At 44.4% G+C, this 27,830-nt stretch overlaps 1 protein-coding gene across 3 annotated transcripts; it reads right to left on the bottom strand.

Moving 5' to 3' along the window:
- Positions 1-191: 191 nt before the first annotated feature.
- LOC311509303 (uncharacterized protein) lies at positions 192-27,554 on the bottom strand. 3 transcript variants are annotated; one of them, XM_084574440.1, is made up of 36 exons: positions 27,262-27,554; positions 26,972-27,129; positions 25,263-25,837; positions 23,805-23,825; positions 23,668-23,730; positions 21,502-21,555; positions 21,373-21,417; positions 21,196-21,222; positions 20,843-20,887; positions 20,603-20,647; positions 20,451-20,504; positions 17,316-17,384; positions 17,151-17,219; positions 16,670-16,738; positions 13,014-13,082; positions 12,290-12,358; positions 10,546-10,614; positions 10,162-10,230; positions 9,997-10,068; positions 9,858-9,926; positions 9,699-9,770; positions 9,547-9,615; positions 9,343-9,411; positions 8,921-8,989; positions 8,380-8,448; positions 8,085-8,153; positions 6,263-6,331; positions 6,106-6,174; positions 5,941-6,021; positions 5,832-5,867; positions 5,715-5,751; positions 4,951-5,508; positions 3,938-4,212; positions 3,624-3,852; positions 1,282-1,476; positions 192-1,168 (listed from the first exon to the last, which is right to left on the bottom strand). In XM_084574440.1, the coding sequence occupies exons 2-36, from the start codon at positions 27,120-27,122 to the stop codon at positions 1,161-1,163; spliced, it is 3,678 nt and encodes a 1,225-aa protein (XP_084430566.1). In that variant the 5' UTR covers positions 27,123-27,129; positions 27,262-27,554; the 3' UTR covers positions 192-1,160. The 3 variants fall into 3 exon arrangements, with proteins under 3 accessions (XP_084430566.1, XP_084430565.1, XP_084430564.1); XM_084574439.1 differs by having other exon boundaries at positions 195-1,168; positions 3,624-3,855; positions 27,267-27,554; XM_084574438.1 differs by having other exon boundaries at positions 196-1,168; positions 3,624-3,855.
- Between the last annotated feature and the right edge of the window lie 276 nt (positions 27,555-27,830).

Below are 27,830 nucleotides of genomic sequence, written 5' to 3' on the forward strand. Positions count from 1 at the left end.
GATCAAGGACAAAAAACTGCAGCTTAACTATTAAAACTCAATTATTATATGAAAATAATCCAGATGCCGCCTTTTATTGTAGCTAATTCTGTGTTTTTTAATATAATTTATAGTACCACATAGGGAAATCAAACATTTCAACACCCTTCCCGCTCTTCTGACACAAAAACAACTTCCAAACAATCCCTTACCGTGATTGTAAGGCTTTTTCACAACGTGTTAGTTAAGATCAGATTTATTAATTATGTTTGACATCAATCATTCGTTACACAGGACAGGATGTATTTATGCAGTCAGTACAGCTGGGGTAACACAGTCGTTCAACAAGCTCTTCTCATCCAGCATCCCATTCAACTCTAACACAACTTGTGATATGAGCACGTTACCCAGTAGAGGGCAGTGTATGTGTGTGTGCATGTGTGTGTGTGTGTGTGTGTGCTGATCACTGTTTTATGATTAATGCTCGGCGAGGTGAGACAATGTAAACACAAAACATCACATTTTTCATTCAGGAAATCTGGGGAACACAATCAAATGCAACGAAACGACCCCATGAATTTACACAGCGACCGTGTGTCTATAAAACAAATGGATATAAGAAATGGTGATAGGCTTCGTCTCTGCTATGTTACCGGCTCTGGTGATTATGCACAACTTGAACCTAGACGCTTAAGAGTAAAGAATAGCTGTAGTTTTAATGGCGCGCTGATTCAGTTATTAGTGATGACGTCGAGTAAATGGTCCGTCTTCGCAGCACTCACGGACTTGCGCGTGGAAAAACATGATCATGACCTAGAGGTGTGCAAATATCCGGTGAACTGCTAACTGCGCGAGAAAGGGGAACTGCACGCTGAGTGCTCATCTGTATTCCTGAGTAAAGTGATGGAGCATCCTCCGCTTTATTAAAAATAATAATAGACCCAATGGAAGTGTCTGTCCGTAATGGGTCGCTTTTCCACTGTAATAAGAGGATGATGAAGTGCTGGAGGGGAGGGGGGGCACAAAGACGGGAAGTGAAATGTAGTGGTAGCATGTTGCATCAGTGTGCATGTGTGAATTATGCAAAAAAAAAACTTTACATAACTCTGTGAAAAATGGCTGGTTTTAGCTGCCCCTCCTTGAAATATATCTACAGCAGATGTGTGACAGCACCCCGTCTATCAGCCTCCTGGAAAAAGAAAACACACAAAGAATCAATACTCGTGCACGTTTGAATTCAATAATATCGACGTGGCCTCTGCGCCTCGGCCGAGGATGTGAGGGCGAACCGTGAGAGCGTACCGGAAGATCGGGCTACCACGCACGTCCTCTTGCACTCCTCCTCCGTGTCGAAGCGGTTCCTGTTGCCGTCGCAGCCTCCGTACCAGAACTGGGCGCAGGCGTTGGCCTGCCCGTCGTAGTACCAGCGGATGTTATAGTCCCGACACGTGCCCTGGTCCAGGAGTAAGCTACAGCGGGGGTCCAGGGGTACGGTCTCTGCAGAAATAGGCGTGTCACATGATGAGGACCAACCTCTCAGTGGCTATTTCTGCTCTGTTTCTTGGTATTGGCTGAAGCCTGGATTTGCCCGAATTGAATTTAACCCTGGTTCCTCCAGTAGAAACATACTTAGGGGGAACTGAATTGCTTAGAAGAATTCACTTTCACTGGGAAATATAATACTTATTTGAAAGCCTAACCCTAAGCCGTACAAAGAGCCATGTTTCCATAGCAGCAGCAGCAACTTCCTGAGGAGTTGTAGCACCAACAAAGAAAGAAGAAAACACGCATCTCCTAATTTTTCTAGAGAGTGCAGTAACCTGTTGGAGCAGGACGTTTTCACTAAGCTTTGAAACCAGACTCTTTTATTTCTCAGTGTGGAGTGAAATGAAATATCTGTCTAACTTGAATTCTCCACACAGCCAGTGTATTTGTCGTGCATATGATCTGTGGTCTTTTGTGGTTACAGGAAGTTTTCAGAACAGAAATGGTGGAAGTGCAATTTAGTGACACAGCATCTTCTTGTCTGTGAAGGTTCTCAGTCATCTCGGTCTTGGTATATCCAAAAACAAGTTAAAACAACAGCAGCTGGACTTGTAGTGTGTCTTGAAGATGTTTCACCACACATCCATGTAGCATCTAGGGTTGTTAATGACTAGTCATGTGAGTTTCTGATGGGCAGCACCCACAGATGTTCCTATTTAAACTCCAATTACTCCCCTAACATCAGTCTTTTAGAACTAGAAGCCACTTGGACGAAACATCTTCGTCTTCATCTTCGCAACTCTAGTTTTCAGTCCATTTGCCTTGGTTTCAGCTACGTGTTTTTTATGCATATAGCAGTTTCTGCATAATTTTATGAAGAAATCTGAATAAAATGTCAATATAAAGTCCTTATCTTTGCATTTGCATGAATGCATTTCACTCATTAGCTTGCTAAACTGTTAGCGCTGGTGGGTCCTGCACGCCTGCAGTTGCCTAGCAGAGCTGATCTCATACCTCAAGTGGTAAGTCAGTGTGCACATATCAAACTCACAAGCTCTCCAGTTTACTCTTTGTTCTCTTCTTTGTAGTTTTATAGGATGTATGAGTAAAACATTGCCATCACCAACTCTTCTACTTATGCAGCTACATTTCCTACTTCAAGTTCATTAGCTTTCTAACTGCTAGCCTGCGTGGCTTCAAGACACGCCGTGCATTTTGCGCACACGTCAGCCCACGTCTTAGCCACCAGTCCCATTTGAATGCAGCATTAGCATCGGTGTACGAATTTAGATGTGTAGTCTGATGATTAGTAAGATCTCGGCCACTTCACGGCGGCTTAAGGATGAATATAAATCTCTACAGTTTCGGGCCGTTCAGAGGAACGCCGCAGCCTGGCTGGGTTCACTGGATCAGTGTTAATTAAGGCAACTGGTCTCAGCTGTCTGATTGTCCAGTTAAGCTGCCTTATCACTAGCAGCCAGAGACGGAGAGAGATTAGAAATACACTGGAGCTAAGAACAATGTTTGTCTAGTTGCAGTTTGGATTATCAGCATCTGAGAAAAAGTTATTAGCTCTGAAAAGTTACATTTCTGCAGGTATTTATAGGTTTTGTTCAGGCAAGAGAAGATATTTAAGATTTGTGGCTTTTTAAGACCTATAAATACCAGGTAATCTTAATTATGCGTGATCTAGAGTACTTTAAGATTCAGTTTTCATTCTTAATTTACTACTTGTTTTTGCATTTTGGTTTGAAGTCACTTTCAATCCCTCATCCTATAATCTCTCCCCGGCTGCACGTCCTCCACCTGCAGCAGAACTTCTTTTCTGCTTTAGCTCACTTCCAGCCGTCTTCCCATTATAGCATCTCTATTTATATATTCACATAAAATTTGCGAGCCGCAGCTTTTTAAGGTCAACCAGAAAGTCGCTCAACGCATGCGACTATTTATAAGAATTGCAGTCATTTAAAAAGGGTCGTAAGAGTTCATTGTCACCGTTTTTAATGCAAGGCAATGTTGTTCTTGCGTGACGCACGGTGGGAAACACAAATACTGTCAAGTTTGATTTGCTGAAGGTATCATGCATCCTTCACCAGCGTCATTCATGGGATTCCTATCTAGCGAGTCATTGTGGTTAACGGCGCTGTTTTGTGTCTTACCTTTGGGAAGTGCTGGCCTTGGCGCAGGCACATACTGCACAGATACACCTGTGGTCGATGTTGTTACGTTCGTAGAGGCCGAAGATGAGGAGGAACCTCGGCTTCTTGAGGAGTCCTCTCTGGAAGGAGGGACGGGGGGTCTCAAGTCTGTGTTTCGGTTAAATGTGTCCCCGCGCTCACTTCCCCGACTTGTTGTCTCCGTGAGAACGCGCTGCCCTCCTCCTCCTCCCTGCTGGGGACAGAACAATCAGCAAACATTGGTTATAATGATAACTGTATAATACACATATATGAGTGAGCTTCTACGTTCATACTTGTGATGTGGAGGACACTTTAGTCTCTACCCGGCCTCCCTGGCTCTGAGAACTGGTGCCAGCGTTGGTGCCGGTCTGTCTGCCGTTCACTGTCTCCTGCTCGGGTGCGGGCCTGTAGCCGATGCCGCCTGTGGCGTAGTTCCCGTTGCCGTTCCTCCCGTTGTTGCCGTTGTAGCCGTTGTTACCGTAGCCGTTGTAGCCGTTGGTTACTCGGTTGTATATCAGGGCCCCGTTCTCGTCCTCGCAGAACTGGCTGACCAACTTGGATTCCAGAGCTGAGGAGCACAAGATGGATTAATTCATGAGAAATCAGTTCCCATCAGCGTTTTGGCTAATGCACTCAATTGTGATGCTAACCCTGGTAAAATATCAGCATGTTAGCATGTATTTTGAAGTTTGCATTTCCTAAAAGCATTACTTCAGTTACTAGTATGGCTGCAAACATTTCTAGATACCTGAAACACTCAGGAAAAGATGAAGTACACTGTTTTTAATATTTTATCATTACTCGATATTAAAGGGCCATTGTGGTGGCCCTTTAATATCACTAACCGCTCCAGAAACACATTGTATAGCCTTTTTAGCCAAAATCTTAAGGCTTTCAATAGTTTTTGCTCGAAATATATCCTGCTGACAGGTAAATCAGAGCAAATCCAAAATTAAAAAACAGATTTTGACAGTTTGGAAAAAATGATGAAGCTAAATATATATAAAGTTAGAGCTAGCAGCTGCTTAGGGGTCTCAGATCTACATCGCAGCAGCTCTAAAGTGCACTAATAACTATTTTATTTCTATCTATATGATATCTGTGGGTACATTTACACTAATTTGAGGAAAAGATTAAAATTTTTTACAGTATTGTAAGATGTAATAGCCTGAACCTAGACTTTTGAGGTCAATTTAAGTTTTAAAAATATTTTTTAAGCATGAACACATTTCATTTCTAATGTGACAACTGATTGAACAATGAAATGTATTATTATTACATTTGGTTCAATAGAAATGTCTCCTACCTGGCAGAGTGTTGAAGTCATCAATGAGGAACATGTGCTCGACGTCTGGGTCCGAGGCGATCAGATTCAGCTCTCTCAGGAACTCGGCCTGCGTCGGGTCCGAGGTGTTCACGATCCCCAGGGCGAACATCTCAATATTGGCAGCGTGCGCCTCTCTCACCGCTATATCCAGCTTCACCGGCTCTCGCTTGTCCGTCTGCCCGTCGGTGATCACGATGGCCACCTTGCTGACCCCCAGGCGTGAGCTGTAGAAGGCCTCCTGCGTGGCTTTGCGGATGGCCGTGCCCGTGTAGGTGCCCTCTCCCATGTACGGGATGTTCCTGATCGCCTGCTTGATGTCCTGCTTGGTGACGTAGCGGGCCAAGTTGAACACCAGCCTCACCTCCAGGCTGTACAGGACCAGGCCGATCCTCGTGGCGTTGCGACCCACCGTCACCCGGTCCACCAGCGCGTTCACAAAGTCTTTGATGATCTCAAAGTTGTCCGGGCCCACGCTCTCTGAGCTGTCGATGACAAACACCAGCTCCATCGGCCTCTCTTTACACTTGATCCCACATCCTGGAATCACATCACATCAGCATATGAGATCATGGCTGAAATGTGGCTTTGGCGAGGTTCAGCCTGTGGAATCGGATCTAACGGTTCACAGATAAGACGAGGCAGCTGCTTAGATTGAGGAACTACATGTTCTCCTGTAGCACTTGCGCTATTGGGTCAATACTTGGAGGTGAAATGAATATTACAGAGACTGCAAGATACTTTACCGCAGATCTCCTTGATCATTCGAATGATGTCCTCTCTCTGAAATGAATGAACACAACATGAATATATAAAAAAACACATTCAAATATATGAATAACTGATAAAAAGGTGAGACTCACAGTAAGGCCTGCTTCGCCTTTGAAGCCTGGTCGGCCCTGAGATGAAAAATTAAAAATTTAATAAATTCTTGCAACCAAAGTAAAACCTAAAATCATCAGTGTCACTCACAGGTTGTCCAGAAGTCCCAGGGTCTCCCAAATCTCCTTTGATTCCCTTCAGGCCCCTCTCCCCCGACGAGCCTCGGTCACCCTGTCGCACATCGCACCACAAAAACGTCAGCAATCAGATGATTCAAAACGCTCACAATCAAACACAGACGACATCAAGACTGACTTTAGGTCCAGGAAAGCCTTCCCCCGGTACCCCTCTCGGCCCCGTCACGCCCTGGGATCCCTGTTCTCCCTACATCAAACACAGAAGAGTAAATTTCTTGATCCAAAAATATATAAGGATGAGATAACATGTTAACATGGATTTATTAACAGCCTACTTTTGGTCCTTGTACTCCTTGTCCTTGCGGCCCTGTTGGCCCTGCTGGTCCAGGTCGGCCAGGGTTACCCTAGATACAAGAAAAAAATAAAGCATAAAACAAACTAAGCGATATAAAAAGACATAGAAGAAGAATGAATGTCCAGAAAACAAGCTGAAACAAGAGCAACAGGACGGTTTCTTGAAGACGTTTCATCCAAGAGGTGTAGTGGAGTGCTGGGGTTTAAATAGGGAACATCTGTGGGTGTTGCCCACCAGAAACACACATGTCCAGGGTCTGTTCACCACGAGATACTTACCTGTAGCTGGAGGAAACTGTTCTGTTCCTGTTTTCCTTCCTTTATAAATGGTACTCTAATGACCCATCACCGGCCAGAGGCTCCGGTCTCGAGGTGGGAACGGGATGGAAACTTCTTGTGGACCATTAATTGGGGAGGATTTAATGAAATAAGTAGGTTCCAACACTTGACTGCGTGGGTTTCTTGCTTGTTAGTGTTCGTTTTAAATTGGCCCCAGGTACGTATGTGAATGTTCTTTCTGTGATAGATTGCCGACATGTCCAGGGTGCCCTATGAAAGCTGGGATAGGCTCCAGTGTCCCAGAGACCCCTCTAGAGGATAAACAGCACTGAAGTGAGCATCATCCAGGGCACCACGGGGCTATCTGCACCCAAAATCTTGAGAGTGACAGCATTTAGTACGTGAAACCTGGTTAAACTTGGTGACTGGTTGATTTAATTTGAAATACTGCCATGGGAAGGAACCATCTGGGCCTCCCCAGCACGGCCCATCTGTAGCCACGGTCCAACTGTCTTTTGCTGTAACTCTAACTTGTCGACACCAAGCTGCCACTGTGTTGCTAAGCTAGCCAGATGCAGGACAGAAAAAAGCAACATATAGAGCCGTAGACTGAATATACCGAGAAATTCGTCTCCCGGGAAGGTTTGTGGCCCGGAGATAGGCGACTTGTTAGGAGCGGAAAAATGATCTGTGCAGCATCCTGAGATGAAACTTGAACAATGCATTCAGTTGGCCTTTGAGGCCTTTAAAAAAGAAGCTAATCCTTGAAATCACCTTGCTCCACTGAAATAAAAACGAATCTATTAAGGTTTTATAGTAAATAGCTCCCCGGTGTGAGCTGAGAATAAGGTCATATTGTGCAAATGTAATCAAAGACCACGTTGGAATTCCACCAGGACCAGAGCAGCCGTACATGTCCTTCACATGAGATCGATAAATCAACCGAAACACATCTCTGACTCTGACTGATGAACACCTGACATCGCCGTTTTCTCGGCGTGGACGAGGGCCCGACACGATCTCCTCGCCCTGTCTTTAGCCCTTTAGTTGAATCTCAACTTCCTTCCTCCCTTCCCTGCGTGACTGCGGCGCGGCTCTAAACCTGCAGAGACACTGGTCTGAAAAGCCTGCGGGGAATCTGGATGTGATCTGATGTGAGAACATATGGGGCGCTGGGTGTTGTTTCAGCAAGGGCCTGCTAGGCCAAGTGTTTCTCATCAGACACATAAGCCTGTGGAGATTCACACTCGGCGCCCATGTGTCAGAGTGCTGTGGGGGAAAATCATCATAAATACCCCGAACGAATGAAGTGGCAGCCTTTGACTGTAAGAACCCTGTGGTGGGCATGTTTGCACAAACATTTTTATTTTAAAATCTATAATTCTTCAGAGAGAATTACACAACCATCTGGTCACATGTCAGATAATTTCTGCAGAAGGAAAGGCCTTAGAATAAAGACTAAAGTTTGCAGGAGCTGGAAAACAAACTCATCTATAAATTCTGTAATTAAGGTTTTTAATTTACCGGAGGTCCTTGGATGCCTTCGCCTGGAGGTCCTGGTAAACCTGGCAACCCCCTGAATCCAACATCCCCCTGCGCAGATGGGAACACGGCAGAGATGGCAATTTGCAATCCGTCAATCAAAGCGTAAGAAAAATCTTGTTTTGTTTAATTAACGACCTCAAACCAAAAGTCTTTCACCTAAACAGTTCTCAAGATTCTGCACACTGCATTTGTTTATAGGCAAAATGATGGCATGCATAACAGAAACTGTGCACCAGAAAGAGTTTGCCACCAAATCTACGCGTCATAGTCTCACCTTTGGTCCTGGAAGGCCCACTCCTTCGGGCCCGGATTCTCCCTGAAGTCCGGGCAGACCGGGAGGGCCCTAAACAGGACAGGAACGTGAAGAAAATAAACAGTTTAGATCAACGTTTTTCTCTACAGCCATCAGACTGTCTGAGGAATAGAGCGGCTTGTAACTCCCGTAAAACCTGCATGTGTCAGAATCGTCCAGGACGAGATGTAATCTGTTAATTAGCCCAGCTAACCATCTGCTTCAGATTTAATGCTCTGATCTATCCCTCACCAAGAACGTGATGTACGGCGTAATTAATCATGCTTCCTCCAAAACGTTCCTTAAATGTAAATCCTCTGGTCTGAGTTAAGGGAAACATGTGTACGGGTCAGTTACTGTAACTTTTGGCAATAAACGTCTGGCTGATGGATGGATGGCTGGCTGGGAATGATCGGCAGAAAAAAAAAAGAAAAGGCGAAGACAAAAGACAGATGGATGGAGCAGGTTTAAGATGGATGGTATAGGTGGTCAGATTTATGAGCGGACAGATGGTGCTTCTCACCATAGGGCCCGGGTAGCCGTCTCCTTTGGGACCAAATGGACCTGGAGAGCCTGGATCCCCTCGGTCACCCTACAGCAGAGAGGTACACATAAATCTCACATTCATTCGTGCAAAGGATACAAAGAGATTTTTCATAGCAAAATTAATTGGAAAGTAGATGCAAATGGACGTATATGCTTTCTGCAATCAACCAAACACTTCTTGGATGAGAACAAGCGCTGCCAGATCTGCTCCTCATTAAAGTCATTCGCTAAATTGATTCTCCAAACACGGACTCTTCAGCTGCGTGCTCGCGCTTGTCCGTTAAAACACAAATCTGACTTTGAGTGTGTTTCTGCAGGCGGGCATCCAAGAGAACTGCACACACACAAATAAAAGAAACTAAAGACATATTGTGCAGCATGCAGTGTAATCAGTGTTACCTTTGGACCAGGAAGCCCGTAGCCAGTCTCTCCGATCGGACCAGGGGGACCACTTGGGCCGACGTCGCCCTAAAACACAAGCATCGCCACGTTAACATTTATGTTAATTTATACGTCTGACTCACTTAATTAGACCGTGAAACAACTTGCAGGTAACATAACAAGGTTTTATAACGCTGCTAGGGTGGAAGTGAGAGTCGTTACCTTGGGTCCGCTGACAAAGCGTCCCGGTGAACCAGGAGAACCCATCCTTCCTTGCGCCCCTGGTTCTCCCTGATTAATGCAACTCAAGTGGTTATCATAATCAACTCATACTTGATCTTATTCCACAATAGATGGCGATAACAGCTCCTCACCTTTGGTCCTGAGGGTCCAGCGATGCCAGGTGGACCAGTCAGGCCTCTTATTCCTCTTTGGCCTTGGTCACCCTTAAACGTCACATTGGGAATAAAGTATTACTAATCTAACAGTCCTGTTATGAGTTTTGTTTTAGTAAAATAAAGTGAACCAGTTACCTTTTCACCTTGGGTGCCAAATCCAGGAGCCCCCTCTGCCCCCCTTGGGCCGGCAGCTCCTGGCTCACCCTAAAGACACAAACCATTTTTTTTAATACTACCTATAAAGGTTTGATATTAGTGCAAACACTCAAACTACCTTCTGTCCCGGGGCGCCGTCCTCCCCAGGCAGCCCTGGCAAACCTGACAATCCCGTCGATCCCGGCTCACCCTGAGGACAGATTTGCACATTATAAAATAGGCCGAACGTTTAATTTACACGATTGGGAAAGATGCGGATTTCTGCCACAGGACTTTGACCCACCTTAGCTCCAGGTTCTCCCTCCCCTCTTTCTCCGGGGGCGCCGATCTCGCCCGGCAAACCTTGGTCTCCCTGTGGAAGATTTGGCGTCATTGTAGAAACGTATTCTTGGCCTTAGCGTAACTTTTGTTAACAGTTAGCGCAATGAAATCCAGATATATTGTTCCTAAATGTTCTTAACGCTGGGATTTTGCACAGGCTGGACACCTGCTCGCACCAGCAACGTGGTAAAATACGATGAAATTGCACAATCAGAAGCTCAAAGAGATAAAATGTTGAGTATACAGGAAAAAAAACAACGGGATCTACTGGATCTAGCCGACTTGTGAGCTATTGTAGGTCATCAACCAGCCTTATGTGGGCCTTGATGGCATCGTTTATGCAAACCTTAGATCCAGGCAGACCCTCTCCTGGTGGGCCTCTGCTCCCTGGTGGCCCCCTTGGACCCTCTATGCCCTGCAATCACAAATACATGCCATAATAATAAATAAAGAGAGAGAAAGAGAGAAGATGTCCTTAAAAAGTTATTAATGAATAATTAACATTAATTAAAACTAGATGTCTGAGGGACTCTTAAGAGGGAAAGGCTTGCCTATTTCTTCCATTCGATGAAACTAATATGGTCTGACTTTTCTGGGGCTGTTGAAGTAGCCTCATTCAAATTCCATCCCACTTTTCTTCTTCGGTATAGCTCACGTGGTTTAGCATCAGACGTCACCTCGTTCTGCAGCTACTTACGCTCCACTAGTTTTGAATTTTTCTGCAATCAGACGATCAATGCATGCTTTTTTCCCAGTCGGGTCTTTTTATGGAACGGGGCGTCTGAACACTCTATCCTACTTTCTTCCACACTTGGCGGACCTGTAACCGGGACATTTGCTTCTGCACATCACTTTGGTCACTGGCGATACAGTGGGAGAGCGCTCTTCCACATGTCTGTGAACTAGCATAACATCCTGGCAGTGATTAAGTTATGTTTGATATCAGGGAGGCGATCTTTGGCTCGGCTGTCAGCAGGAAGCAGCCTCCACTGAGTCTCCAGCTGCTGTGACAAAGAGTGCATCACACCGGCGAAATCATCTCATGTAATCTGGCAACGCTAAGATGCAGCAGGCGGGAAATGCACGCACTTTAACAAAGAGGGGATTTAAGTTAAGTGCTAGTTTAATGCTAAAACACTCACAGTGTCAGTGCTAGCAGAAATATCATCACTGTAGCCACCTGCAGACATCTTGCATGCTAACATTAGCTACTTAGCACTAAACAGCATGACAAAAACGGGTGTAAATGTCATTTGGTCATTTGGACAACGCTAAGATGCAGCAGTCGTGGTCGTAGTTGGGAAATGCATGCACTTTAACAAAGAGGGGATTTAAGCTAAGTGCTAGTTTAATGCTAAAACACTCACAGTGTCAGTGCTAGCAGAAATATCGTCACTGTAGCCACTTACATGCATCTTTCATGCTAACATTAGCTACTTAGCACTAAACAGCACGACAAAAACTGGTATGAATGTCATTTGGTCATTTGAGCAACGCCAAGATGCAGCAGTCGGGAAATGCACGCACTTTAACAAAGAGGGGGTTTAAGCTAAGTGCTAGTTTAATGCTAGCACTGACATTATGAGTCAATGCTATATCGTCATTGTGGTCACCTGCCGACTTGCATGCTAACATTAGCTACTTAGCACTAAACAGCACGACAGACATTGGTATAAATGTCATTTGGTCATTTGGACAACGCTAGCAGTCGTGCTAGTAGTCGGGAAATGCATGCACTTTAACAAAGAGGGGGTTTAAGCTAAGTGCTAGTTTAATGCTAAAACACTCACAGTGTCAATGCTAGCAGAAATATCATCACTGTAGCCACCTGCATGTTAAGAACACCAAAATGATTGCAGTTTATTCTGAGGGGAACATAAGTTTAAGGCTAGTTTTTATTTTGACTTTGAAATTTAACACTATATTAATATGACATAGTGGAGAGAGTTTTGCAGCTTTTCTGTCTTAAAGGAGCAATAGAAAATATTAACAACAACCCTTCCCTAAACCAGACACTTTTTGTACAGTCCCTAAAAAAAAAAAAAGCTGTTATTGCACTAATAAGATTACGGGTTCTCGAAAACACTTGCCTTCTCGCCCTGTATGCCAGCTCCTGGGGGGCCGAGAGGCCCCGGAAGTCCTGGGGGGCCGAAATCCCCCTACACGTTCACATAAGAATGGAGGTTAATAATGATAACAGCATATAAACGTTCATAGCATCATCTCACTCGAATACCAACGAGCACAATTCATGATTTATTACATGTGGAAAGCACCCATCTATAAACACCTATGCGTTTCCTTTTGTCTCAGTGTACATCTGTATGTTTCATGCAAATACATTGTGTTAACACGCAAAGTATCTTGTATGCAGTGGGTTGTAATTACCACTTGAAAACATTGCAATTATCTGTGATGAGCTTCCCCACGAGGCTGCAGTAAACCTGTCAGTGCAGTCTGCACCAAGTAAACATTTATGTTTTAAGACTCCTGTTCCCTGCAGGGGAAATGATCTTAACTTCATATTCCGCTGACGTAAGACGAATTATGAAACGTGAAAACTTTTTTTTTTTAAATCAACTCGCTGCCTTTCCAAACATTCATCGGAACCAAACGGCGGACACCTCACTCCTCCTACTCCATCCAAGCTTTAACCTTAATCCGTCACCCGTAGACTGTAGACCTCCTATATAACGCCACGCTGAATGCATTCATCTGTGGCTCTGGCAACTTTTGGCCTCCTTCTCAACGGGACTCTATCTGTGGAAAGACTTGCCGGCCGGGCGCCTTCTTCCCAGCCTCTCTATAATCTACCTTGTCTCCTTTGATTCCAACGCCGAGCTGTCCTCTGGGCCCCCGCGGCCCCTCCAAACCTCTCTCCCCCTGTGAAGAAATTGAGAGAAGCTGCATTTAGACTAGAGTGCGACATTATTTAAATATATAACAATAACGGCAGAGTAAGAGCATTTGCAGCGTCATAGAAAGCGAGTCAGACACAGCAAGGTTTCTGATGAAGGTCTTTTAAAAAGAAAGAAAAACTATTTATGGTTATATTGAATTTAACCAGACTGATACCTACTATGCGATTGGTTTAGTTTTAAGACACATTCACGTACTTCTTCTTGGATGTTTGGCTTTTTCTATATAAACAGATTTATGTTTAACGTTCAAGTTAAAATTATGATGGTTTGAAAGTCTGGACCAAAATGCAGGACCAACTTTCAACTCACTTTGCAATCTCAAGTTCGGTGGCCGAGAGAGCTCAACGCACTGCAACTTAAAGGGGAACTACTGTTTTTTACAACCTGGATCTTATTTCTGGCATAAAATACGATCGTTTACTCATCCATATAACTTTGTGAAATTTGTATTCCTTCGGGAGATAATTAGATCAGCGTATATCCATGTAGTGGGAGTGACTGGGGCACCAAGCTTTAGTTGTTATCTGTTATCATCATCCAGGGTCTGTAGATTGGATGATGATAACAGCTAATTCCAGACTCAACGGGGAATAGCACTAGCGTATCATAACAAAATATTGGTGAAATGAAGGAGTTTCGCTGCAGATAATGTGTTATTTAAAGGCTGTGTTTCGGTGCCCCATTCACTCCCACTATATGGATATACGCTGATGTAATTATCTCCCGAAGGAATATACATGACACAAAAGTTATATGGGTGAGTAAACGATCGTATTTTATGCCAGAAATAAGGTCCAGGTTGTAAAAAACAGTAGTTCCCCTTAAAGAAAACATGTGCAAATAGACTCTCAACACCAGCAAACACTCTGCAAGTACAATAACACAATGCAAATACAGAAACGTGCTGTTTTTGGTTACATGCCAGGCAGGGTCAAAGTGCATGTGTGTTTCTTTTCTTATAAGGTGCTAACATCTTGACTGGTGCAGTCTACACATTTGCAAAAGTGTTTTACAAGAAGCTGAGGACTGGTAATCGCTTCAAGTCTGCCCACTTGGGTGGTACATTATTGTATATACATGGCGTGTAAACCGGTTTAGATCGTGTTTGCTTGCACGGACTTTCCAAGCAATGGGAAAGGCGTGTGTTGGGAGAGTGAGGACAATAGCTGAGTCGACTCTGAGCTGTGTTCTATCTATCAGCGGCAGTAGAGATAATTTTTATTAAAGTTTATTAAACGGTCCCATCATGACACACATTCTTTGAAGAACGTAAGGTTACAGCTAAGATGATAATGAGTCCATTTCTCTTCCCTTTTACCTGGAGGACACAATAGTTTCCATTACATTTTCTAATTTCATAGCGTTATTACCACATGGAGTTACTTATCGATGGACAAGTCGTACCAATCTGGATCTGATGATGGCATGAAAGGAAAAGTTAAGGGGTTGGCACTTGATATTTATTCTGGAAAGGGCTATAAGGATACACTAATAAGGTTAGCTTCAAGTAGGCTAGATATTCCCCAGTCCATCTCTAATCTAATTTAAAGTTGCACTTGTAACCTTCTAGTGTTGCTCACATGCTCACATAAATAAAAGAATCAGCTGCCGAACTCCCGTCTACGCCACCTGTGTTCAAACTCGCCTACACGGTTGCCAGACTGCACATGCACCAAAGCCCACATTGTTCGACAGAGATCAATTTACTGTTCCAGATACCGTTACAAACCTGTGGCTAATGACTCAAAAGCAAATGCAAAGTGTTTTCCTGTGCAAACAAAACTGACTGCCAGTGGGTTTATATGTGGCACATAGTTCTCACATGCAAATAAAGGATAATAGACTAAATGTTAGAGTTGCTTCTATGATGCAGCTGCATCCGTATACAAAGAAAAAGCCGTCATGCAAATATATTATAGGATTGGACTCAAGGTGAAGTAGTACAATATAAAGAGTGCTGCAGGATGTCTGGAACTATAAAGACTGCAGAGATTGCCCTTGAGGAAGTTTACTATCCTCCAAGGTCAACCAAGGACAACAGAAATACAGTGTCGCACACACAAGTGTATTGATTTGCATAGCAATGCCGCATTTGCATGTTAGCTTCAAGAGATATAGATCTATTGTCCTGACTTGGTGATCCCTCAGTTTGGCACACAAGCAGAGGTGCTAATGATGTGGAAAAAAAACGGGAAGGGGGGTAATAATCCTGCTGAGCTCCTGTGAATCTGCAGCTTGTCGAGGCACGTCATGTGAAGAAACAGGAACGCCATCTGCGAGTCCGCAGTCAAATCTGCTGAGGGGAGGGAAGGGAGAGAGAGCACCCCCCGAGGCCAATTTCTAGCATCGGGAGGGGATGCACCTCCTCCTGTTCGGGGCTGGGAACTAGCTGTTAGCTCGCCGGAGGAAAGTCTGCGAGTGATAAATTAGATGAAGGTCCGGAGCAAGTGGAAAAAATGAAAATCTCACCTGAATTTGCAGTTACTGCAGCTTTTCGATGTGTCGCAACAAAGCCTGAAAGTGATGCGCCGGGACCTAAAGTCATCCTATAAACTTAATCACACTTTTTAAATGCCTGCACTTATCAAACAAAAAAAAAAAAAAGGGTTTGGTATGATTTTATGCCTGCGCTCCCAGCACTCATAATAAGTTTTGCAATTACAGCGACATGAGCTCATAAGTGCTTGTTTGGTTTGCTCACTTGAGGAGGGACGTAGCTTTAGGCCAGATGTTTTAAAAGTATCTGATGAGTGATTAAAAAGCGTTGGATGCATTAAGTCTGAGGTGGGGCTGATTTTAAGCTGCTTAAAGAATCGTAACAATGAGAAACTGAACACAGACAAGAGCTGCACGTGTTGTAGTTTGAGAAAGAGTGACGTCACTAGTCTAAGTATGCAAAAATAAACCTTGGATTCATGTGAATATTGCATTTCATGGCCTATATGTTGTTTGTAGTCGGCTATAAAGACTAGAATACTGTTGCAGATGCATTGACTGCAACTGCAGGAAGAGACTAGCAGCGATGTGCCAACAAGAGAACATGGAGTTTTAATTAAAATCAGAATACTTGGTAGCATACTTCGGAAAAATGCAATCACGCGATATGTGGCTCCACCAAGTCCACACACATTACCGTCCTCACTAAAGCTGACACATCCTGGTTATGTGTTCACATGTGGTACACATCAGCGTGCGTGTATTTGTGGATGTTTGCACCCCGAGACAACACAGGTGCAGAATCGGATTCTATCTTTCCCCCTCTTTCTCTGACGGCTTTGTTCCCCCGTGCTGCTCCATTGAGTCTTCCCGGCCTGGTCCATTTAAATTTATGTAACTTCTGCATTGTGTCATCCTCACTCGATTTCCCGTCATTACGCCCTGCAGTCTGGGGCCCAGACGGGGGGCCTTTTGTGCAGACAGACAGGTGAGGGGGAAGGCGGCTGCACGTGCAAGTGGGGTCAAAAGGGTTTGAAGGTTTTAACCGTCTTCGCGTTGAATGAGCCTCAGAGGAAAATGTTTGAGCTTGGGACGTGAAAGACGTGAACTCACCTTTGGTCCTGGGAGACCTTCTCCTAGTGGTCCTCTCTCTCCTTGGACTCCCTGTGGCCCTTGAGGTCCCTGAGGGAAGCAAAAAGAAATGTTTGTCTGCCGTAAAGACGAAGGTACGTAGTCTAGTGCACCACCCACAGAAGCAGCCACAGACAAAGAGCATATTATGAACTAACCAGGATGCACTGGAGGGAGCAGAGATGCTACAAGGTGCTGCTCTCAGCTGTGGCCATAAACATTTGGTTTAAATCTTCAAATATTTAACACTCAACACTGTCTAACTTGTCCCAGATATTTGCAAAAAAAGACCCTTTAACCTCCAAGAGTCAACTGGCTGGATAGTTAATAAATAAGCAGGTTTCTTTTATTTCTGTGAGAAACCAAAGAGCCGTGGGTCCTATCTTGTTATAGCGGTTATCTACAGGTGCCGGCATGACAGGTGTATCGACGTTCGGCGCTACTTGTGTTTGTTTTAACTCACCGGTGGTCCAGGCTCACCAATTCCCACTGGTCCGGGAAGCCCTGGCTGCCCTCGGAAACCGACATCACCCTGCACGCCGCCGGGGAAACGGGAGAGGTGTTCAAGCAGGGTGAGACACAGGTGAGTTATTGTGTTCTCGCGGCTTTATTGGCGGACTTTATTTACCTTGGATCCTGGAAGGCCTACTCCTGTTTCCCCTTGGAGGCCGGGTGGCCCAGGAAGTCCCCTCTCGCCCTAAAAAGAAATAAAAGGGAACACACAAAATGTAAGAACTGCAAGTACAGCTGCATTAATCCGCTTTTGGTTTCATGCTGACATGATCAGACACTAACCGAGCTGCCCTGGGTTTGCAGACGACCCAGCACTAACCCTAACCCTAACCCTAACCCTAGGGCAGCAAGAGAGTTCCTTTTTTTTTTTTTAACAATCTTGTTTCCTTTGCACCACACCCATGTAAATATACATGAACCGCTTTACTCCCTTTAATTCTCATACGCTTTTAAAGGGGTTCAGGCAAGTAATATAGGGTTCCCTCAGTCAAGACTTTATTGGTAGAGAATCCATTCAGTCAGAAACCATAAATCATGTCAGTTCTGTGCAGCAGGAGGTTAGTAGCCGCATACCGACACTTCTTCTATTTTTTTTTTCCTTTCCCTTGCCCTTTCAAGCAAGTTGGGACAATGCTTAAAGCCAGGCATTAGTCTGACATTCAGGTGATATAGGATGACAGCCAGACTGTCAACAGGAGCATTCTTCCAAAATAATTAAGTAGGGAACAGTTAGTGGGGAGTGTGGGCTCATGGCAGAATTGGCAGCTATAACACAGAAAGAAGAGGGGTTAAAAAGAAAGAACGGGACAAATACGCTGACAGGGTAATAACAGGCGAGCCCCTTCAGACGGGTTTCAAATGTTTGAGCGGTGACGGATCATAACTCACAAATAAGCGTTCTAATGTATAGTCACCCAATCAGTGTTAGCACTTGGCAGCGGCTACTTGACATTTGTGATGTTATTTATGCCGGAGCTGGATGAATCTAATGAAAGCACATTTTAAATGTCAACTTCGTGAGTGCGATGTTATCCCGAGTAACGCTCTCAGGATCGGGCCGAGCGCTTTATTATGTCACATCTTTCCACTTCACCTGCGCCGCGGGGTCGTTCGCTACCCGCTCGCTGTTCCCGAAGCGCTAGCGGTGGATACTCCAGCCATGTAAGAGACCTAATTTGTACCAGACTGAGAAGCGTTTTAACATCCAACAAAGAACCCAGTGCTCCTCGGATATGCATCTGGTTTTGGGACTGTGGGTCGCCTTTGATCAGAGCTTTTGGGGCGAGCCATGGGAAAGGCCGGCATAATATTAAAAAAAGTTTGATTTATGCCTGTTTCAGTATCCTTTTCTCGCGTTTGTAGTCCAAAAAACTGGCCGGCATCAGGTGCAGTCACATAAACACAGATGCTTGTGATTGCAAAACAATCATTTGGAAAAAAAAGGCCTTTTCCGATGTGCAAATGTTGAATAACAGCACTTTAAGGCAACAATAGCATCAAGTTTAATATATTTTGCTTTCCAAATGGCGTTTAAATCTGGTGTTTGAACCTAGCATCGGCTGCTGTGTGTTGTCTCGTTGCAGGACAGTCACTGAGACTTGACTGCTTTGCGCACAGAGCCAGGCGAAATGTGCGGCGTGTGCACTCCTGCCGCTGCCGTCGTCCGTTTCGATCGTAATAAAGACGAGCGAGCCTCTTCTAAAAGGAGCCACGCATCCCCAGGCCCTGACATGACATCCTTCACACTTCACTGACAAGGTGTCATCTTCCTCCGCACGTTTGCCTCTCCATCACTCTGCTTCGAGCCAGTCTCGGTATTTTAGCAAATTCCAGTCTAACCTCTCGATTCCTGCTGCTGATAAGATGTTTGCGTGTCTCGCCGCGCTGCCTCTGAAATTCTCCTGTCTTAGTCTTATCTGAACCGGCGGACTCCAACACCTGTGCTCTCTGGGTTTTTGTCCTGACTCTTGCTTTTGGTGGTCTTTTCCATCAACAGCTGCGGTTGTTTTCCACTAGAGACTTGTCCTGTGTTTCACCACGGTGTTCCCCTTTTCTTTTCACACTGCTGTATTTGTTATTTCCATTTCCTGCGCTATGTTTCTTGTTTTGTTTTCCCTTCTTACAGTCGAGCTGTTTTTTTTTCTGGTCTTCATGCTGACGTTTGCCTCCTGGCAAGGCCTGTCAGTCAGTGATTAACTTACTTTTGGACCTGAAAGTGGGAGCAGTCAAAACAACACGGCTATTTCTGTGAAACACTCAAATGCACGTCTGTGTTGAAGACTAGTAAATGAAAGTTTATATTTCATGCTGATCTTTGGATTTCAAGTGCAAACACCTTGAATATTCATGCAAATGAATCACTCTGCTGTTGACCAGAACCAGGCTGACCTTTTTGTGCCTCTTGTTAACTTGTTGACCTTAAAGATGGATGACAAACTGATTAGTCTGCGTGTGTGTTCGCTGAACGGAGGTGCTGCTACTTGGTTTCTTGGTAGCAATTTGCCGTCAGGGACTGTTGACTGTGTAGAAAGATGGACAACTCAGCACACTTTCCTCAAAGTGGGACATGAGACGGAACCGTCCAAAGAGACTACTCTTCAGAATCTGGGCAAGGCAATGCCGCCCAGTCGTGAGACAGTTGTGTCGTCCATCTTTCGGTTCAATCTCCTGTATGGTGGCAACCATTAGCACTGCAGCTAAGGTGACGGCTTTAGATGTTTAGTTAAATACTTGATTGACCAATGTCCGACATCAAAAAAATGTCGGACATTGGTCGCACGTTCTGCACCTACATGAGAGAAAATAACTCTCCAAACTCTCCAGATCTTTCAAAAGAGGAAACAGGAAGAGTAAGCTAGCTAGCTAGCTACGTCGTTCAGAGCTGGGCCGAGCCTGAATCGTGCTGATTGTTTTGGTCTACAGTTGATTCCTTATAGATGATCATGTCGCCATGAACTGTCTACTTTGGTCATTGCCATTTCTCGTCACAGGCTCTGGGCTCGCTAAGACGAACAGCTGATCAGAGGATCAGAGCCACCTCTCTCAAAGGTGTATATTGACTGACCAACACCGACAAATGGCTGGCCTTTGACTTGGTGTGTTAGGACCCCACAGCCCAAGACCTTTGTTTTCAACTGTGTGATATCATATAATTTAAAAAAGGAGTGGAATCCAACACTGGAAGCCCAGTACAGACAAACCAGAACACTTAACCCTGGTTTCAGAAGCATCGAGAACGAGGTGTACTTACCTTTCTACCCATCACGCCTTCATGTCCAATATCACCAGGCGGACCAGGCAAACCCTGAATTGTGAAGAAAGGCGTGAGTGTTATATATCAGGTACAGTAAGTTGGAGCAGCTAGAACATCTATAAGGCAGAAGAGAGAAAGGGAGATTTAACCTGAAGTCCACGAGTTCCCCTCTGGCCAATGGTGCCTTCAGGACCCTGTGAAAAAAAAAAGGCATTTTTCCTTTACTTCATAAACCGTGGTGATCGTGAGCAAGACTTTCTTCTTAAATAGATGGAGAAAGAATTCAATCTGTGAGCCAATAATGACAGAGGAATCTGCGCTGGCAATAAAAGAACAAAAGAAAAATTATACTTAAACTCAAGTTATTTCAACATTAAAAGGCTACGCACTCGGTCTCCCTTAATTCCAGGCGTGCCGCACTCCCCTCTCTCTCCCTGCAAGGGAATAAAACACAGTTTAGTGACATTTTTAGCATAGCATCATTTAGCAAAACAAAAAAATAACTTGGAAAAAGTGCCTAAATATGAGCTGGTATGCAACAAATACTGCCGTGGGATAATTAAACAATCCATCCAAACACGTTTCAACATCAAACATAGCTGAACTGAGTCGGAGCACTTTATCACGTCTGGAAGACATAATTCTCCAGATTGTCTCCAACTTTCCACCAGCGTGGGAACCCGACACTTTGACAAACCACAGGGGTGCAGTGAGGGACTATACAGTAGAATCCATACAATACCTTCTCTCCTTTGTATCCCGACTTCCCCTGTGTGTACAAAACAGCGTTGTTAAGTCGCGGCACGGAGACAGGCAAAGATTTAAAACACGGCCACACAGAGAAAAGGCTTCTCCTTTAACGGCAGTAATCCATGCATAAGATATAATGTTAATTTTAGCAACTTGATTTAAGACCCACCTCGGATCCTTCCCGACCTGGAAGTCCACTGAGCCCACTCTCACCCTAAATGAAAGAGGAATTTGATTGAACAAGGGCCTACTTATTTTGCACACGCACCAAAACTGATGTTTAATAATTAGGCATCACCTTCTGTCCTTTAGAGCCAGGTGTTCCGTCGTCTCCGGGTCGCCCCTTCTTGCCCTGTCGGGAAAGTTACGATGGCGGCATTAAACGAAGGCAATAATCAGTGTGTCTACTTGTGCCTTAATAATCCAGATATGATACAGCTAGTGTGAACATATTGCATATGCAGCGTTGCGGTGCAAGTTTTAGGAGCATTCTTCAGACATGTTTCCCGGCCTGTTTGCGGGCAGCTCTTGCGCAAAAGATTGCAAGGTTGAGGTAAAAAGTAAAAGCTGCACGCCTCCTTTTAAACTTTTTCCAGAAGGTGGTGGAAGGAACGGGGCAAACGAATCAGACGGGAAAGTAAAATTAACGAGCATACCCGGGTCTGGTGCGTACAGACGCATGCACGGGAATATATAACCTACGGCCAATCAGAGCCATTTTGCTGAACAGTTTCATTGGTCAGTACGCAATGGAGGGGTTCCAGTGCAACATTTCTCAACAAAACAATTTGTGTGCATCAAAAGAATATTGTCATCTTCAGAATAAGGGCATAAACTGGAATAGTTGGTGCGTCAACAGCAAACTGTGACAGTAATCACAGCCTATAAACAGTCCTTCCTACTTCCTGGTGGCTAATTATTGTTCTGTACTACACAACATAAGAGCTCTTGGTGGAAACAACAAGCGCATTATGGATAAAGGCCATTGAGTCCGGGAGCAGATGAGTCAGAGGGGTTGGAAGTAGTCTGCATGTGAATACTCACTCGAACAACTGTCTGGTTTCATGCATTTTCTATATCTTTTAAGTGTCTTCCGTTCTGTTCGTCTCTGTCTCTGCACACACTGCTTCTGTCAGTGTGCATGCGACTGCTGTCCCCGATGTGAAGTGGCTTTTGTTCACATTATTCAGTTTAAAGGGGTAATTACTCTGTTCTCATCCTCTGAAACTACATCAAAGCAGAACCGCTGCGTCTAATTGTGGCTGACCTTCACACAATAAAAAGGCGCGCTATCTGCCGAGCATGTGTCCTCAAACAATCCTGAGTGGTTGGAAATCTTTTTTTTTTTTTTACAAGCGTGATTGTGGTGTTTCTCATGTAAATATATATGTTTAGGCCTGTTCTCACTTAACTGTAAGAGGAATGTAAGGCATGCTTTACTCTCACTGCTGCAGGGAAATAAGGGGCTCTAAAAGACATTTACTATTTACTAAACTCCCCCCAGACCCTGCAATTTTGTCGCCCGTTAGCATTAAGGGGGTCTTTGTCAGCTGTGCAGTCGCTTTTAGCGTTTCAGCAGGAGCCAATTTGAAAGTAACAGTGCTTTTCGGGGCGGCAGAAGAATGTTGTTGTCAAAAGGGATTATTATGTAGAGATTTTACAACATTGCATGTAACAGAGTACGGCCCAGAAGTGTTTAATATGAAATACATGCCATTATGAGCTAAAATACATAAATTCACCTACGCTTTAAAAATAAATGAGAAGGAAATACATACAACTGAACTAAGGGTTATGAAATGTACTGTCATTATTATTAACTTCATATCTTAGCTAAATAGGTGTTATTGGATATAATTTTCACTATACAGCAGACATTTTGATTGCAAAACGCACCAAACTTACTAATTTTGCTAAAGCTACGGCTAACGAGCTAACCTTGCTAGCAGCTTGAGGCTAGATAAACCTAGATATCTTTGTAAAACGAGTCAAAACTCTGTAGTTATCTGCGTCTGTTAACCGTTTCTCTTCACTTTTGGTCATAAACACAGCCCTGCCTTAGTTAGCGAGCTAGCTAAAGCTAAATAAAAGCTAAGGCTAAATAAATAACAAGGAATCAGTCAGTTTAGGGGTGAACTGTGTTTGTTTACATGGCTAGTTGATTAAGAAGCACTTGCTAATGCTAGGTTACTTGCTAATGCTAGGTTCACACTACAAATGAGAATATTACAAAACCTGACAGGTAAAAAACTGTCACTGGAGCATCTAAAAAGTTAAAGACAGCTAAACTTTAATATGTAGACTGTCACGTAGGTGGTTAGCTTCCACTGAAAATGCATTGCTAATAGTAGCTTGATTGCTCTATCACCGCTAGTGTGGATGCTAGTGTAGGTATGAGACTGGCTTAAAGATGGATGGACACTTCTGGACTCCACAGACTGAGCTGAGCAAAAGGAGTACTTACAGGAGAGCCGCCGGGTCCCCTCTCGCCCTTCTCGCACGCACACTTGCTCTTTTGCAGGGGACACTTCAAACACAGGGAAGGAGGAGTGAGATAGGGCATGTGGAGACACAAAAGACAATATGTGTGCACAGACTTACCCCCTCATCGGCCAGTGCCGTCTGTGGAGCAAAAAAACACAAGAAACAAGATGTTAGACGTTACGCCGTGCTGTTTACAGTCATTTATCAAACTGTTTAGATTTACAATAAGATTGAGTTTAAATTCTGGTATTCTTGTGGCACAGTTTCTCCCCCAAAGCTGACCACATTCAAGACTTAACACAAACCGCATCCATTGTTCACAGACAGTCTGTCGCTTCTCAGACAGATCGGGACAGAGACACATGCTGATAACATACAGATGCTGGCTACACAGGACAGTGAGATGAAAACTGAACTGTAGCTGCTGCTGCTGCTGCTGCTGCTGCTGCTAGGCTTTTACATGCCAACAAAGCATCGGGTTCAATTCTCTGGAAGCAAGTTCTCTATAAAGTTTCCCCTTCATCATATTTGGATGCGTACCATCTGTGTCAACAGGAAAACTTGAGTTTCAAGCAGCGTTTGAAGAGTTTGCCGAATGATGTAGCGTGCATGCATGTTCTTGCCGGGTTCCTGCACTTACTGCACCCAATTTTCCCACAAAGGGTTTTAATTCAGAGCACATGTCACTGCCGGCAGCCCAGTGGTGTCTGCAGGATGTTGCTGCGCAGCACATGTTCCAGTTGTCTTGGTGGAAGTATATCAGTGGTTTACAAAAATTAAAGCCAATCCTTCAACACAAACAACTGCAAACAAAGACAAACCTCTTCTTTTAACTTCCAGCACATGTGTGGCTATAGAAATATTTTATAGCTTTACATGTTTTAGGCCAGCTGTTGATTTCAGAGTGGATGTCAGAATGAATTTCACTTTAGCAGGGCTGTTACTATAGCAGTAGGTAGCAGGTGTACATCAGAGATGCAATAAGCCGAGAAATCACATCGGTGAATGGTATCAGCGGCAGCAGCGGGGGGAAGTGCTCGCGGCTGCTTGCGGGGAAGCAGAAGACGCTAACGTTTTGATTCATCTGGAAAACGTCTGTCTGCATAATGGGTTTCCATCTGTCATACATTTCTGCCTTCTGAGGACAAGCAATTATCAAACATACATGCAATTTCAGAAGCGAGCATGCAAGCGCCAAAGAAATAACTCCTAGGCAGTGACATGCAAGTCAGAGCGTGCACACCAAAAACACTTTAATTGCTGGCAAGTCTCTTTAATGAGAACATATATACAGAGCTAGATTTGAGGGATTTATTACCCAATCTTGAAAGTGTTTTTGTTTTGTAAAAGAGAAAGATCTCTTATCTATCCACTGAAACTAATAAATAACACAGTCTACCTACGGTATGAGCTCACATTAGCCACTGTATGCTACTAGCAGGTCATAACACACACAAGAATACTGATATTGATCCCTGTTTCCTTGATTATAATGCATGCAGCTCAGATTTCCATCAGTAACTAACTTCTGCAGTTTTGCACGCAAACTGGAACACAAGTAATAGTTTTACTCACAATTTCTTTAATGACTTTGTCCACAATGCCTCTGTCCTGCAGGTTGTGAAGGTAGCGGGAAGCCGGGGAGCTAGCAATTAGCCGGAGCTGAGCTATATTGGCCTGCTCGTTGGCTTCAGGTGTGATTCCTATGGTGAAGAAACGCACGCCCTGGTTCTTGGCATCGGTCACGGCTGAAAATATGTCTGGGTTCCTTGGGTGCGAGATGCCATCAAAGAGCAGTATGGCCACCTTGATGCTGCTTGTGTCCGACTCCTCCAAATAGATGCGGGTCAGGTTGGTTATGGCGTAGGTGGTGTAGGTGCCGTGGCCGATGTACGCGATGGGAGAAATCCGGGCCTTGAAGTCATCGATGCCCTGCCACTGTTTGAAGGTCTGCTCTATGATGACGTGGCTGCTGTACTGGAGGAGGGCTGCACGGGCGCTGAGCCCCCGGCCGGTCTGCAGCCGGAGGCCCTGCAGCCGGTCCATGACATCCGAGGCCAACCGCTTCTCCTGGGCATGGTTGTCCTTGGCGCTCTCTGAGCTGTCGATCAGAAAGGCTAACTCCAAACTGCAGTCCTCATCAACGAGAGCTGGGAGGAGCAAGGAGTTAGCATTAATCAAACATGCAGTAGTTAGCTAGAGCCAGAGCAGCAACAAGGTACAGGTTAGATGTTTGCACCTGTTTCCAGTCTATGTTAGGCTAACATTCTGTATGTCAATTATGCTTTGGCAGCTAGTTAGCTTAGCATAACAATCTTTGCATAATGTGCTTGTTATGTATTTGCCACAAATAGGATGGCAATGCTAGCTACCTTTGGAAAAAGATAGGCAGGCTGTTTCCCTCCATTTCTCGTCTTTGTGTTATGCTAAGCTAAGCTAATAAGATGCTAGCATCGACAAACATTTAGCAAGAGAGGGAACATAGCAAACGCAGATAGGTAGTGGGAACATCTTTGGCCAGAGCTAGAACAGCTGACCTTGTTTGCAGTCTAAGCTAAGCTAGGCTAACGTCAACCGGGTTTAGCTTCATAATTAGCAGAAAGACATGTGAGTGGTATCAACCAAACCTCTGGTGAGAAATCAGATGAGTGTAAGATTCATTAAGTGGACATTTTCAAAAAGATATATGTCATTGGACTACAAATGGATTTCATGAGGGGTGAAATTCTTTCCCGTGGGGCCTTAAAAAGGGGATAACAGTGATTTATTGACCATTTAGGCTCTATAGGCTGATGGCTTTTCCAGAAAAGTGTGATAACTTCATGAATGTGACATATCATTTTAAAGAGGAAATAAAAGTAACTGGGCCTGCCGCTGCAACCTTCAGCAGCGGAGGGAGGTCACAGATCTAATATACTTTGAGGATAAATCACATTAATCTTCGCAGACGTATGTCACAGAGAGAATGTGCCTGGGGAAACAGGACTCTGAGCGAATAAAACATTTAGGTAACAGAGCATTGAACGATCGCATGGGAGATGGATGTTTCTGAGAGGCCTGGGAGATATGATCACTCCAAGTGGATTGCATCCTCCAGCAATGTCCTCATTGAGTATCGTGTTCTTTTTAAAATATTTTTTTTTCTTTCACCCGAGGCAGCACCTTTTTCTCACCTGCACGAATTCCACGCCACTTTTTCCGAGTAAGAGCATCAGCAGGAAAAAAAATTAAAAAAAACAAGACTCTCAGGTTCCCAAAGAAAGGATTGAAAAAGAGAAACTTACATTTGCCATTCTGAGGTATGGAGTTTGGTGATAATTGTTTGTTCCCCTTCCTGGGGTTCACGACCTCCTCTTCATAGTCTTCTTCATAGTTCTGTGCCCACAGACCCTGAATTCCCCACAGCAACAGGAGCCAGTGCACGGAGGGGATCATGACTACCCTGAGAGGATTAGAGAGAGAAGACAGAAATGGATAAAGGAGACCTCTTTTCAATACTGTTTCGAAAAAACTGCTCAGAGAACAAGCTTTAACAAGCATGCTTGCTTGAGACTCATGCATTAAGCATGCATACCTTACAATGTTGCTGACTTAAGTCCTCTCTGAATAGTGTAGTTCTCCTTATTGTGGAAGAAAAAATCAGAAAGAACATGCAAACGAGAGCTTCTTCATTCAGAGTTAATTTGGTTCCATGTTCCTGGCATGAAGTTGAGTGTCCCCTTTCAGTTGGCAGGTCTGCAGATCAAGAAGGATATAATCACACTGCCACCAGCAGCAGCAGCAGGAGCAGTAGCAGTACCAGGGAGTTCCTAAAAGTTTAGACTTTATCTCAGCTCTTGTGGGACTCCCTCAAGTCGTTCTAAGCTCACAGAGGGAAGGTCCAACCCTTTTAGGAACACACTCTCCTTTTTGGGGGAGAGTGTGGGTGGGGTGACTTGGGGGAGGCAGCTACAGACAGTCCAGAATTGAAATCAGTGCCCTTTCCCTTTTTCTGTCAGGGTGTCACGTTTTTTTCTTACAGTCTTAGCCACACTATTTAATAAATGAGCAGAAATGAAAGCCTCTGGTTTAGTCAGTGTCTGTCATTGAGGGCATCTGGGTAACATACAGTATTTGTAGATGGTAAAATACATGCAAAAAGTT

The sequence above is a fragment of the Chelon labrosus genome (genome assembly GCF_963514085.1).
Source record: "Chelon labrosus genome assembly, chromosome: 24".
NCBI classification, from domain to species: domain Eukaryota; kingdom Metazoa; phylum Chordata; class Actinopteri; order Mugiliformes; family Mugilidae; genus Chelon; species Chelon labrosus.

Excerpts from the sequence above, each read along its gene's own strand:
- LOC311509303 (XM_084574439.1), bottom strand. The coding sequence starts at position 27,122 with ATGATCCCCTCCGTGCACTGGCTCCTGTTGCTGTGGGGAATTCAGGGT. Across the intron at positions 21,418-21,501 it reads CTGGCTCTAAAGGACAGAAG|GGTGAGAGTGGGCTCAGTGG; the intron begins GTGATGCCTAAT and ends TCTTTCATTTAG. Across the intron at positions 9,927-9,996 it reads ACGGCGCCCCGGGACAGAAG|GGTGAGCCAGGAGCTGCCGG; the intron begins GTAGTTTGAGTG and ends TTGTGTCTTTAG.